A 14,481-nucleotide genomic window follows, 5' to 3' on the forward strand; every position below is an offset into this window, starting at 1 on the left:
ACTTGCGAATTTTTATATCTATGACGCAAGTGTATAAATGGCACGAATATCTTTATAACACTTTAGATGTTTTATTTTACAATTTTAAAAGAATAGAATGTTAAAAAATTCTGTATGTTAATGAAAATATTCATAGCTTCATTATTTTAGCAACCACGTTTAATATTATGAATATAGTATTTAATAATTTATAAGCATCATAAGACTGTTAAGTTAGGCTCTTAAGTTTTAAATCTTATCTAACAAATTATAAGATGGATGCATTACAACAGCATTTTTTTTCAATTGTTGTTTCAGTTTCTTTGTTGGATGCTGGAATAGGTAAACTAAATAGAAGAAGATGCGTCACGATTTCAATTAGTGATACTTGATTTATAATGAAAAAAAAAAACTTGATGGAAGGCGTTGCAGATGTCATCGTTGATAGAAAATGAAATGAGTTTTTCAAGCAAAAAGTATGTTAGAGCTCATTAACTCGATTAGTGAATGTTCCCTGCATCATTGCCTCATGTTCATCGTTTGAATATGGCATTGCAGTTTCTCGCGAAATTAAATCTAGGCATGCTAGGTCCACTATGCCTACCGCTTAATTAGTATTGAGAACTTATAATTTCATATCGTATATATATCTTCATGGCATATGTACATCATACTCAAAATTAGATATACTCAGTTTTGATTTTTAATGCGCGTTATTTTAAATTTAATAAGGTAGAGTGCATCAGCACAATGTGCATATAAATTAATGAGTATTCATTTCCATTCAATTCCATTAACTGTACGGAATCATAGAGGATATCGAGGTTCATCTTACGATTTGCTATAATGTTTTTAGTTAAATTCTGATCATAATTCAATCATAAAGAACGACTTTTATCGGAATGATGTTTAAATAGAATTTGAATTAGATGTATAACTTGATAAATATAGTATTTTGATAACATGATAAATATTTTGTACACAAAGCCAATTTTAGCTGTTTCATTTATCGAACTTATCAATCACGCTGAGGCTGTCGAATGTATATTCAGGAGGTTGATATCATTTGATTTTTTTCAAATATTCCTAAATGACCATTTCTCTCTTATCATGTTCCGAAAATGGACATTACGTTAACCGATGATGTATTATATTAACTCGCTTACAAATTATCATATTTTAATAGCTCTCATCAAAATAGAAACCTATTTCTTTCATAATCACACTGAAAAAAATGTAGCTTATAATTTAAAGATTGTATTCAAAGGAAAAAAATTCTATCTAATTATCAAAGAATTTAAAAACAGAATATAGTAAAAAAAATAGAAGATATAAGCTATTTGATAAGATTTTATTGTTTTTTCATGATTGAAAATTTCGAGAGATAAAAAAAATATTGCAATAATGAAAATCAGAATAACTTGTATAATTTGAAGTTGAGCCTTGAAAATTCTGATACGGTGCCGTACAGTCTAGTACGTACCTGCGCGATTTCCGACTGAAAGGACAAGACTGGTTAGGTGGCGTGTAATTGGTGGAAATTAATAGATAACTCCCTTGTTCGTCGCGTCGGTTTCATAAAGGATACGTATCCCGCGCGTGTAGTTTTGCAGCACGGAACATTTCATCTTAGCAATGTCACCATAATGTTACTCGCTGGTCGCATCTTTGCATCTTTGTGGTCAATTGCGTTGCGATGAAATATGAAGGAAATTAATGTATTGCGTACATAAGCATTTTCATAATTTTTAAAAAGTTTGTAGAGTAAACGAATAAAGATATTTTTTCAATTATTTTTATAAAATAGTTAACGTTTCTACTAAAACTTACGCAATCATTGACAGTTCATAGATCAGTATTTAATTTGATTTGACAATCAAGATGTAATATTATATTCATTTTTGTTGAAAAATATTTAGACCGACATCTGTAATTTTTTAAAATAATATTAACAGTCGAAAGTTTTTCATATGTAATCTTCGATGGTAACTTCCGTGTAAAGATTTTTCCCGTGTAAAGAAGGCTCAAGACTCGAAGTTAATATGTTCGTTCAAAATGGTTATATTGAAATTTATGATGATCGACGAGATGATCTCAAATATATCGTTCATTCAAGTATAACATTCAATCTAGATATATCGTTTCAAAAATTAATCCAATGCTTGAATCTACAGCTTCCTTAGCTTCTAGTGGTCCGACGCTCCTTCTCTGCAATTTTAATCCACCGTTTTATAGGCTCCGGTAGTTCATAATAGCAGCGTATTAAAGTTCTTATCGGAATCCTATTATGTAGATAATAGGGTCTTTTGTTTATCAAGCTGATGTGGAGCGATATTTATCGAGAAAGGAGTAAATTATAAGCTGCCGGCATTTCCAAAAACGGTCTATCTTTTTGAGCCATTCAACGACAATCTTATTTCTCTTTGTTATTTTGTAATTATTGTTAAAGATAAATATGCGAGATTTATGTTGCTAAGTCAGCATTGAAGTCAATCTCGCGGCAGTATCGCGATTAATGGAAAAAGTTTACGTTCTGTCACCGGAAGTAAAATTCGGGTTTTTCATTTCGCGCGAGTATACTATTGAACATAGTATATAGATCCATAACAGTTGCGGCAAAGTTGCATAAGTATAGCGCGATTGCTGTGACGACGATGTAACCACAGGGGTTTACGATTTGCTTTTCGAGCGCTATTGGGTTGGTTTATCCGGCGGTTTCAGTACCACGCCGAAGGCGATCGTGCGCGCGCGCGCGCACGTACGTCAGCAAGAGTTATTAAATAGATTCGTTCCATTCCCTCGCGGCGATCGAGATTCCCCTTCGCAGTCTGCTACATCACCGCAGCAACGCTATCATCCTACGATGTCGTAACACGTTTGCCGCCGTAACGTATCCTACCCATATTTATAGAGCCGCGTTCGCTATCAGCTAAAGTGTAAATCTGATTTGATCTCTAATCCCCATATTAAGCTTCCGCTTAATAATCAACTAGCATCACAAGATACGAATTATTGTTTCGCTCTAGATACGTCGGCAAATGTGATACGTGTTATATATACGACGGCTTTTGGCTAAAGCTTTCGATGAAGAAATAAAATCATCGTATCTTCTTGGATAATTTTTTAAACAAGAAGAAAGATTTTGTCACGGAAGATTTTATACAAAATCCAGTTACAGTTAATTACATTTTAGCGTGTATTGTCAGAAGTTCAGTCCAATATTACGAAATCTGTGTAAAGGAAGAAACTTTGGTAAAGTAGAGAGATCTTCAGCGTCTCTTGAGAAGACCTGTTTCTCTTTATTGTTATAAAGTGTAATTTTGTGGGAACTGTACAAAGTTCTACCACTTTAATCGGCGAACTTACGTACATCTTCTGTTAGTGCGACTTAATGAGAAAGTAAACAGCGAACAAGAACAAAATAGAAGTGTAAAGAAGAAATGTATGTTTGAAGAAAAGTGATATAATATCATCGCGAATATTTGTATTATATAAAAATTTCTCTAAAAATAACGGATCATAAAGCACAAACAAATAAGATAGTTTATTACGTAAATATTTAATTAATTCAATTAATTGACAAAATTAGAGCAGTTAATATGTCATGTCATTATTATCATATCATATTAATCTCAATATCTCAATATATTTTCGTCAATAAAGGATTTAAATTATGTTTAGAGAAATTATAGATATACGTAATTGTGCAATATACAAAAAATAATGCGATTGCGATTATACGAATAAAACTTTTATTTTATAATTTCATTTTAGAAGATATTTTTCCTTTAAACAATTTGCGTTCATGTCTTTTTCGTCTATTGTATTATTTGATATGTACACTGCAAATATGTATCTGCAAGTATATAAATTATATTAAAAAGTATCTTCTGTTATATTAAAAGAATTCTAAGAGATCAAATGACTTTTAAAAGAGAAAAGCCATTTTTTTCCGAGAAGAAGATAAAAGTGTAGTACACGCCAGGAAATCAGCGTTCTTTTTCTGTTCATGCATTTTATGATCATCATTCCTTTATATTACGCATAAAATGGCTTGATTCTCGCTATATATCTATGTGTTCTCTCTTCAAAATTGATTTAAAGTTGCTTCGACCTTGAAGAGGAGGATTTAAAGAAAATCATATCACTTGAAGATGCACTGTTGAGAGGAACTAACGTTATCTGCTCCAATATTACCCTGCAGCTATGGGTTATGTATTTTGGCGAGGAGGGTGAGAGAGTCTTTTGAAATGTTCCATTCAGTAGCCGGGCAGGAAAATAAAAATAAGATTTCCTTCAGAGGCGATTGCAAACATATGGCGAAGAAAACTTGTAACATGGAACCATAAATGCGATGCTGTTGTCGATCTTCAAGGATGAATTATCAGTAGCTAAAAGATCATGTTAATAAAAACAGTGATTTTTTTTGTTAGATAAAAAGTTATTTTCAGAAAAATTATTATAACAACACAAGGTGTACTAGATATTTTAAATTTAAAGTTTTTCAATATTAATGAATCATATTGCTCGATAAAGTATTTACTACTCGATAAAGTATTTTACTAATTTTCAGCAAGTTTTAGCTATCTTGTAATTATAAATGAACGCATACTCTGTTACAATAAAGTTTTATTAAAAAAATTAGATAAAGGATATAGTCCGTTATTTATATTCTCGAATCTCTAAATTGCTTAAATCAAAAATCTCTATGATTGTATATTTTATATTCTTGTTGTGAATCAGTTCGATTTGACAAATAACGAATCTGGGTTGGTTCGTCGAGTCTCTCTCGCTTGCTGCTGCAATATTTACGATACACTGGAACGACGCCGACGGAGTACTTGTTGCCGTCGCTCGCCGTCATTCCTGCTCCGCTATCTCCTTGTAATTTTTCCCCGCTTACAACACGGTCCAACTTTTTATTTGCTCCTCTCTTTCAGTCGCCCTCTCAGCCTTTCTCCTTCCAGTGCGGCCCTTCCATCCGTCCGTATGATCATGCCATTCCACGGCGATGATCCTCTGCTCACCAAGGCTTGTATAGCTTCCACCCTTTGCCACCCTCTCTCGGCATATGTACACAGACGAAACCTGCTCGCGCACATCTAAAAGGGACATGCACACAACACATTCTGTCACTGAGCGCTATTGCGCCATGGTGTTAACGAATGTCCACGCGATTCGATACACCGGCTCAGTGTCCATTCGACTGGCAAGATACTGGCGTGTAGCTGGTGCGGGCTGACAAGTCACACTCAACGAATGTAGCGGGGACAATGGATTGCATGAATAAAATGGAGCAAATGTTTTTGTTTTTTTTTACCTAGCAAGAATTCGAAGAATATGACGTAAAAATGTAACTATGTTCAAAGTTACATAGCCGAAAGAATTGTTTCTACAAGTAAAAAGTCTTAGAAAATGTTATAAAACAATATAAACAATCAAAATTATATATATTTTAATGTAATAAGATTTTCTTTATAGATTTTTCAAATTATACAAGTTAATTGAATATTCACTAAATCTATTGCTTTTTTAACAACTGGGTTACATTTAATTAATGCTGTAGATTTAATATTTATTCCTTTTGTTATTTTATTGTTTCTCTATTTTCTTGATAAAATCATAATCGTAATAATGTAATACTCTATATACATTTTAATTTATATATGCGTTTTTTTAATAAATACTTTGGATATATTAAACGCATATGAATATAAATTACATATTGATTGTACATTTTTATAATAATGTTGGATACATACACTATTGTCTGCTTGATATAAAGTAGATATTTTTAGCGTTAATAAAGCGAAGCTTCGTGTGTGAAGGTTCAGGAGGGATATCCTTCTGACGAGCTGAATCCCCTTCGTGAGTCTTACAATCCACTTGCGTGTCTCTTCTTGTAACGCCCTTTGCCTTTTTCTTGCTTTTTTCCTCCCTTGTGATTAAAAAAAAACTTTCTGAAATGTTGATACTACGTGCTTATGCAAATGACAGGAAGTAGTAGTGCTGTAATTTACGTCATTTTACATTAGATCGAATTAACTCGTGCAGTTAGAGAGAGGATGTGAACGCGAACATTGGTTACAAGTTTCTTCATTATATCGTACAATTTAAGCTGGAAAATCAGTTTGTAACTCGATTTCGTGAAATTACTGAAAATACTTTTTTTGTTCACAATTTAACTTGTTAAAACGGACATGTTTTTCGCAAAATAAGAAACTCTATATGTGCTATATTGTATAATATATTACATAATAATTATAATAACAATAATTTATTAATGAAACAAATTTTATATAATTTCATATAATTCTTAATTGAGATTATTAATTGCCACATACTGAATTATTAATTTTCAAAAAAATAATAAAACTAATGATACAATTTTCCAAATGTTATTTTTTTCTACGATCTTGTTTCTATTTATTCATGCAAACATTCCATATTATAACTGACAAAGTTTGTAACTATGATATACACGTATGTTAACAAACTTTCTTTCGCCGAATAAAAATTTTGCTTTCCATTATTATAAAATTTTTTCCTCGATTCTTCTTAACCAAATGACTGTACTTTCAGATAATTACAAGTGTCGATCTTTTTTTTACGAACGTTTCACAATATAGTAGCATAAGATAGAAATACAGTTCTAATAACAAGGACAAGTATTTACGGATGATTTTACGGTAGAGATACACAAGAAGGATGCTCACGAATAACGAGAACAAGTATTTACTCTTGGGAAACAAAGAATCTCGTAACTCATTCTTTATTCTCTCGCGGTTCTTCAGTTACTCTTGGAGATCTGCCATATAATAATGTTAACTGTGTAAGATTCATCAATTTTGTAAAATTCTGAAAGTAGAGCTATGTGTGTATTAAAAGAACCGCGTTCGTAAATTTCCATATTTATGAAAGTAAAAATTACTATGTTTGTATAATCTACATGCACAATCTAGAGGAATACATGGTTATCGATTACAACATTCTTATAACATTTATTTCATATTGAGTGAGATTGATAATTAATACTGCGATCGAAAGCGATTATAATTTTTATATATCTTATCTATATAATATTTCCACTATTATTTTTGTTTACATTGATAATGATCCAAATCAGGAATCAAAACGTTTGTTTTGTTTTGTATTATCGACAAATTAAAGTTTTATATTTTAATTATATGACATGTTTATTTATTAACGATTTCAAATTTTAATTTATAACGATTAATTTTAGGCTCGTAGCCCTTTGTCTTTTTTAAATTTATTGAGTCTTATTTTATAGTTTAAAAATTACTAATTTTAATATAATTTTAATATATAGTATAAATATAATAATAAATCGTATTAATTTTGATAAATTATAAATAACAATCTCACTTTGAAACATATAAATTTGTATATACATAATTTAAATTTATAAACTCGTAATTGTTTTATAAAAACAATCTGGTTATCAATGTCGTTTTAAATTCAATAAAGTTGAATAAAAAATTAACGTGAATTAAATGACTTATATTTGTAAATATAAAATAATACTAGAAGTACAATTATGATATAATGTAAGGAAAAATATATTCACTATTCACATTATACGGATCGTGCAAAAAATTACCCATTGTATCAATATGCTCTATGGTGACATAATGCTTGTCGACGTTGAATGCCGAGAATTTCTTTGACGTCGAAGAAAGCACGAAAATCGAGGGTGTATCATGTACTCAAACGCTTTATCCTTCATGAGAACTTCAGTGCAGCTGAACTTTAGACGCGATAATCTGTGACTCGTGTTTTCCTCACTAAAATGACTTGCTAAGCTGGAGTTAGATTTCTCATTCAATCTTATAATAGAATATCCGGAACTGCATTGGCAGCTCATGTATGAAATGTTTGCGTTATTTTAGCATCTGTCAGATTGAATTGTTATTATATATTACATATTTACAAATATTACATAATCAGCTTGTATTTCGAATAACATTATACAAGACAGAGTTTATAATTTTTATAATTTATAAGTTTAGAGTTTCTATAATTTATAAAAGAATTACAAATTTGATGAAAGTAATAATTAATGACATTAAAAACAATGTATCTCAAAAATAAAAAGATAAATATGTAAAGTATCAATTTCTATTGTTTGTTAATATGGATATTTAATGTTCTTTAGTTTTTATTACGAAAACGCGCGCTGCACAAAAGTGAATAAAGGACAATAGCGTTTGATTCGCTTTGAAATGGTGCAATATCGATAAGAATTGTTTGATAGCTTCGATTCAAGCTATTCAGTCTTTGAATTACTAAAAGGAGGACTATTATCCGTAATTTCAGATCATGTGGAATTCCAATTGACTACGTGAATAATTTAAAAATGGTTTGGTTCACTCTCTTTAAGGTGTACCCTGTCGCTTTTTGCCTACCGGTGATGAGACTAGCGCGGAGGTTGAATGTGGTCCCATTCATGCTTATTTCAAGCTCATTGTGCTCCTGGTGTATTCAGCGCCTTTGACTCGTTTCTCGTGTCGCCACTGTAGGGACGCTCCAGAGAGTAGGACTGTACATGTCGCTGTGTAGAGAATCAGGAAATACCGGTGTCACATTTTCTTCGATGGTAACAAACATGCAGCTACGACGAAGGAATAGGAACATTGTGATTCATCGAACTATCGAACTTCTCTTTATGCGTAAAATGTAATTTACACGTGTGGATAGAAATAGCAGTCGAATACAAATGGAATTAATCCGTAATTTCATCTCTCGACTGTAATTACGTAAATGCTTAGTGCTTTATTTGTACGCATATTATTAGCCTAGATTTACTCTATTGTTACAGCGAATTTACGTAGAAAAATTTAGAGGTGACGGTATCTCATGCAAGCGTTATTTTATTTTCATAAAGCCGTATTCGTGTTACTTTATACTAATTAGTGAATTTACCGTAATGGATTTTTCATTCACCCACACATTGATATTCAGATTCTCCGTTTTTCGTGTTTTATGATTCATAATAAAAAAATTCTCCATTGTTCTTAGGAAGCTGAAGAGACAACGGGAGCGTCTATGTCGATTCGTGTATAATCAGATTTTGAGGGCAGAATGTACCCAGCTAAATGGAACATGGCCTGACCCGGATGATCCGCGCTGGAACAGCGGTGAATACGCGGAACTTTTGCCCGACTGGTTCCCGACAAACGCGACAAATACCTCGACTTTCGGAAACGCAACGACCTCCTCGACATCGGGTAATGTAATTGAAATTAAGGTACAATTACGCGACTTGATAGAGCAAGTATTCAAGTATTAAAAACTAACAATTGCGAAGACTCATATTTTATTTATATTTAAATATTACGAAGTAATTGATTATAAAAAATTGAGAATATATTCTATTGCGTTTCATATTTATTAATATGAAATCATATAATTGTTTTAATTTCTTTAAATTATGCAATAATATTTTAATGCAAGTACATTATTAAATCCGTTGAAATTATAAATTGCCCTTAAAATTATAATTGCCGAATTATAAACATTTCCATATTAAAATCATATCGCGTGTTTCATTTGCTGATAAAACCGAATGTAATAATGTTAACGTAAGCTTTACGTTTACCAAACAGAATCTCTAGTGCCCGTTTTGCCACCATTTACGCTCTGGCAGACCATACTGATTGCTATCTGCTTGGCGATATGCATACTGCTAACTATCGGTGGTAATATCCTCGTTCTTCTGGCATTTATCGTAGATAAAGCCATCAGGCAACCGAGCAACTATTTCATTGCATCATTAGCTGCCACTGATATGCTTATCGGTAAGTCCTATAAAATTTCCGTATTTCATTTTCGCCTTTCCTTACTATAAAAGTTGAATCGTAAAAATGATTCCACGATGTAATCGTGGTGATCTGTTTGGAATATCTAATATAAATCGTGTCGTTGACAACGCGATATGTCAAAAGCAAAAGATTTATAAAGGCAATTTTGTTGAAAATTATCATATTTTTTATAATTAGATAAATATTTCTATAAATTCGTATATTTATAAATAAAATTTGGAAAGTTATTAATAGTTAATTTTATTATAATTATTATAAATGACGATAGTTGCTTAATAATTTTGTAATTTTTAATATCATAGTAATTACTTCATCGAAAAGATTTATCAATAGTTCTTAAGAGATCTATAGTTTTTCAGAATGATATTAAACATAGTTGATATTAATTATATCTTATGACTTCCATAGAAATTATTGTTAAAGCGTTATTAATTATAAAATATATAAATATCGCAGCAAAAGAATACATTTTTATATCGAAATATTAAAATTGTCATTAATTTTGTTAATTATCGTTCATCACCAATTTCAATTTTAAATTTAATTACAATATGATTTGTAGCACGTCGTGTTTCGATTCGCTTCCTTTGATAGGATGTTTGGGCATAGCTTTACGACCGTTTGATAGTATTTCTAATGCAAATTTCTCAGTTATGAACAGATCCCGATGCATTCATCGTGATGATAATCATATGAGATGTGTAATTTGGTTATCGTGAGGTCTGTCTGAATGCAGAATACGAGTAATCAGATACACGTGGCAACAGAAACCGACTATACAAGTAACGACGTAATTGTTGTGCAGGCACCGTGTCGATGCCGTTCTACACAGTCTACGTGTTAATGGGATATTGGAATCTAGGACCTCTCCTCTGCGATCTATGGCTGTCAGTGGACTATACGGTATGCCTTGTGTCTCAGTACACTGTTCTGCTGATCACGATCGATCGCTTCTGTTCGGTGAAGATAGCCGCGCAGTATCGCAGTTGGCGGACGGAGCAGCGTGTAATCTGGATGGTGACCATCACCTGGATCATACCTGCGCTATTGTTTTTCATTAGCATCTTCGGTTGGGAGCATTTTATTGGTTACAGAGACCTACATCCGGGCCAGTGCGCCGTACAGTTCCTCAAAGATCCGGTATTCAATACCGCGTTAATAATAGGATATTATTGGACGACGTTGATCGTTCTGTTCATCCTTTATGGCGGTATATACAAAACCGCTTATGACATGCAGAAGAAAAGCGAGGCCAAGCAGCGTAAGATGCAATCGATGGTCGCGTTGAGCGCCGGCGCGATGTCCGGTATGGCCGGTCGCGCTGCTGGTATAGGTATTTCTAAAACACAGAGTACTTTGCTGAGTCAGGACAAACCGAAGATCGGAACTACGTCAATAGATGATAGTGTTATTGGCATGGACGCGACGACTACACAAAAAATGATCTCAAAAACTGATGGCGCATTGCTGCCGGATTCAAGCAAAAACATTTCGAATATCACGGTGATGGAAACTGAGAAATCCGAACGCTCCAGTAGCCCTGCTTTCGACTCCGACGAGGAAAGTACCATCGGTACCTCACAGCCAGTTAATATCAGAAAGCGGTCTTCGCTGGCGGGTCTAGTAGCCCAATCCGGTGCTCTTCAAGTTTTCGCCACCAACGGACGCCTGAACGGCATTGTACCGATCAAAGTTGAGCTGAGTGTGCCAACGGCGAAGAAACTTTTGCCGACGAGTCCTACGCGCGACACGTCGACGCAGAAAGCTCAAACACTGCCGAAGATACAGGAGCTTAGTCTTCTAGACACCGATAATCCCGCCGAGCCCGACAAGTCCAGCAGCCGAACATTGACGCCAGAACAATCCTTAAAATCAAATGATGCCGATGGCAATCTACAATCAATTATCTCGATCGAGGTGACACCACCCACTCAACTTAAGCGAACGTCGATTAGTAACAGTCAACAGAACATTATACCGCCGCCTATGCAGTTTCAAAGTAGTCCGCCAGTATCGGACAGTCCGACAATGTCCTCGTCGACTGATAGACCTAGATCATTGATCGTATGCTCTCACGGTCATGGCACTTATGATATCCTTACTGGTTTGGACGGCGGCGATTTGCGGTACATGGATGAGAGCTCCATTATCTTGCCCAGTCCTTCTTACGAGAGTCCACCGTCTTCCTTCTCCTGCAGCCTGGCTAATCCGCTGTCAACAGCACCCCCGTCGCCTATTTTGGGTAACACCATGACAGCCGGCGCGAGTACCAGCCTGTTGCAAACCGCTCTTATCAGGGCGACGGCGCAGCAAGCTGGTACCAGTCAGCTTGCTCAAATCGCACAGAGCAAACAGCATCTGCACCATCCACCTATAATGTCTAATGCATCGAGTCAAACGCACCCGCCGCGCGTGTTCATTACACATCAGACAAACGTCGCGTCGCAGACATCACCCATCAACAAGGTACACACTGAGGTCTCCGTCAATACTGATAAGATGAAGCGTCAAGCGGTGACGACAACGACGGTGATCACAACGACTGCGGCTATGCCGATAGAATCGTCTAATAGTACGGAACAATTCTCAGATCAACCCACCAAGGCGAGTAGTAATCCGCCACAGAATTCATCATCTAGCAGCATAATGCCGACAGCCTCGGTCGCCACGAATAGCCAGGAAGCGAAGAGTCAATCACAGAAGAAGAAGGAAACATCGGACACGGAACAGAACGGCTCCAGGCGCGACTTTGTGAAGTCTATTGGGAAACGATTGAAGGCTAAAACGCAGAAAAAGGATCTCATGGTAGGCCGACAAAAATCACGAACAGAGAACAGAGCGCGCAAGGCCTTTCGTACGATCTCCTTCATCCTGGGGGCGTTTGTCGCTTGCTGGACACCTTATCACGTATTAGCATTGGTAGAAGGATTCTGCTCAAATCCACCATGCACGAACGAGCATCTCTTCATGTTCTCATATTTTCTGTGCTACGCCAATAGTCCTATGAATCCTTTCTGCTACGCTCTGGCGAATCAACAATTCAAAAAGACCTTTACCAGGATACTGAAAGGTGATTTGCATATGACGTAAAGTACTGTGGATTGTTCGACAGAATATTCGTTTTGATAATTAATGTAAGCGACGCGAACTGTTTTTTTTGTGGAGAAGATGGCCTTCCATATTTAATACCGAATTACACTCACTTGTCGTAACTGTGGTGAACTCGGACAATAATAAAATGAGAATAATATTTTAAGACTCGCCGGCGAAGTCAGAAGTGTTACGCGCCTTTTGTACATAATACGCACTCAAGCCAATCGAAAGTTATTATATTATATTGTATGTACATACGCTGTACACATGTGTGAATATTCGTTAACGTTATGTGACCAGGACGCGCGTGTATAACATGTGTATGTACATGTAGTCTTAGGCAATTATATGTGTATCACAATAATAAACATTTTGCTGAACCGATACATTCCTAATAATAATTTGCGGTTCACGGTCCGTACTGTAGCGAGAGCTTGTAAATTTAACGCCGCGTGGAGAACGCGTTATGATTAAAGCAGTAATTATGTAATTTAGTAGTAAATATTTAATATAAGCCGAACGAAGAAACATCGTTCATTACGAAAGACGAAAAGTGAAAATATTAAGTAATATAAGACATTGATATCCGGCTATATTATAAAAGTATCAGCCGCTTTTACCCGGTTTCACCAATGTAACTTTAATCTCAGTTCAATTTACTCTTTATCTTCGTCTAATTTTTAGGATTTGAAAAAGATAAACATTAAGTTAAACCGAAATTAAAGTTATTCCATATTGGTGAGCATTTGTGTATAAAAGACTGGCTGTATTATAAGACGCCAGTTGCTTCGAATAAAGGACTGTTTCCTCTTGTTCTTTGCAGTAATCGTGAAGCGTTTTCGCGTTGCATTATTAATTCCCGTCACATTTCAAAGATTTCACGGGTTATTTAACGTACTATCTATCTTTTTTTATTTTTATTACAAACAACGAATCAGCTTGAGGTAGCTCGCCTTCATAGAAGTACCGAACAATTGACGATATTCTTATGGCTCTCGATCATGGATCGGAAATATACACTGCCTTGAGATGGCCTAATATGCAGGCCTTTTCTCTTCGAATTTTGTGACATCTGGTACTTTCCTTACAAACGAGCTTCCATCGATGTCTGATTGACATTTCGTGGCGATACGTTCGCATCTGTGACGACATGTAAGGAATATTTTTATTTTAATATATATTTAAAATTGATTATTCAGCGAATTATTGATTATTAATTAATTATTTAATTAATTAATTTTAAATAATTATTTCTTACTTTCATATAAGTCTAGATATTTTTATCATTAGTAGTCATTCATATATGAATGTATTTCATATATGTTTATATATGTTTATATATTTTAATTAAAAAATTTGTTATGTATGCAATAACAGTTATTGTCGCAGATGCGAACAATTATTTGAAGTTACTAGCAGACTGTGATTATAATTCGTGGCATCATGAAGCTTCGTTTTAGTATTGCTTATCTTTAAAAAAATTTTTCTTCCTGATAAAATGCCTAATTTTTTCATTCTATTTTATATCAAATGTATCTCGCGATTACTGCAAGCGATTACGAATAAA

At 34.3% G+C, this 14,481-nt stretch overlaps 1 protein-coding gene across 1 annotated transcript in view; it reads left to right on the plus strand.

The window, feature by feature from the left end:
* LOC105627570 (probable muscarinic acetylcholine receptor gar-2) overlaps positions 1-12,911 on the plus strand; it is a 20,121-nt gene extending 7,210 nt beyond the window's left edge. The window contains exons 2-4 of the mRNA XM_012208852.1: positions 9,019-9,227; positions 9,606-9,797; positions 10,627-12,911. Coding sequence (XP_012064242.1) covers positions 9,019-9,227; positions 9,606-9,797; positions 10,627-12,911 — 2,686 coding nt within the window. The remainder of the gene's footprint in view (positions 1-9,018; positions 9,228-9,605; positions 9,798-10,626) is intronic.
* The last annotated feature ends 1,570 nt before the right edge of the window (positions 12,912-14,481 follow it).

Source organism: Atta cephalotes (assembly GCF_000143395.1).
Source record: "Atta cephalotes unplaced genomic scaffold scaffold00009, whole genome shotgun sequence".
In the NCBI taxonomy this organism is placed as follows: domain Eukaryota; kingdom Metazoa; phylum Arthropoda; class Insecta; order Hymenoptera; family Formicidae; genus Atta; species Atta cephalotes.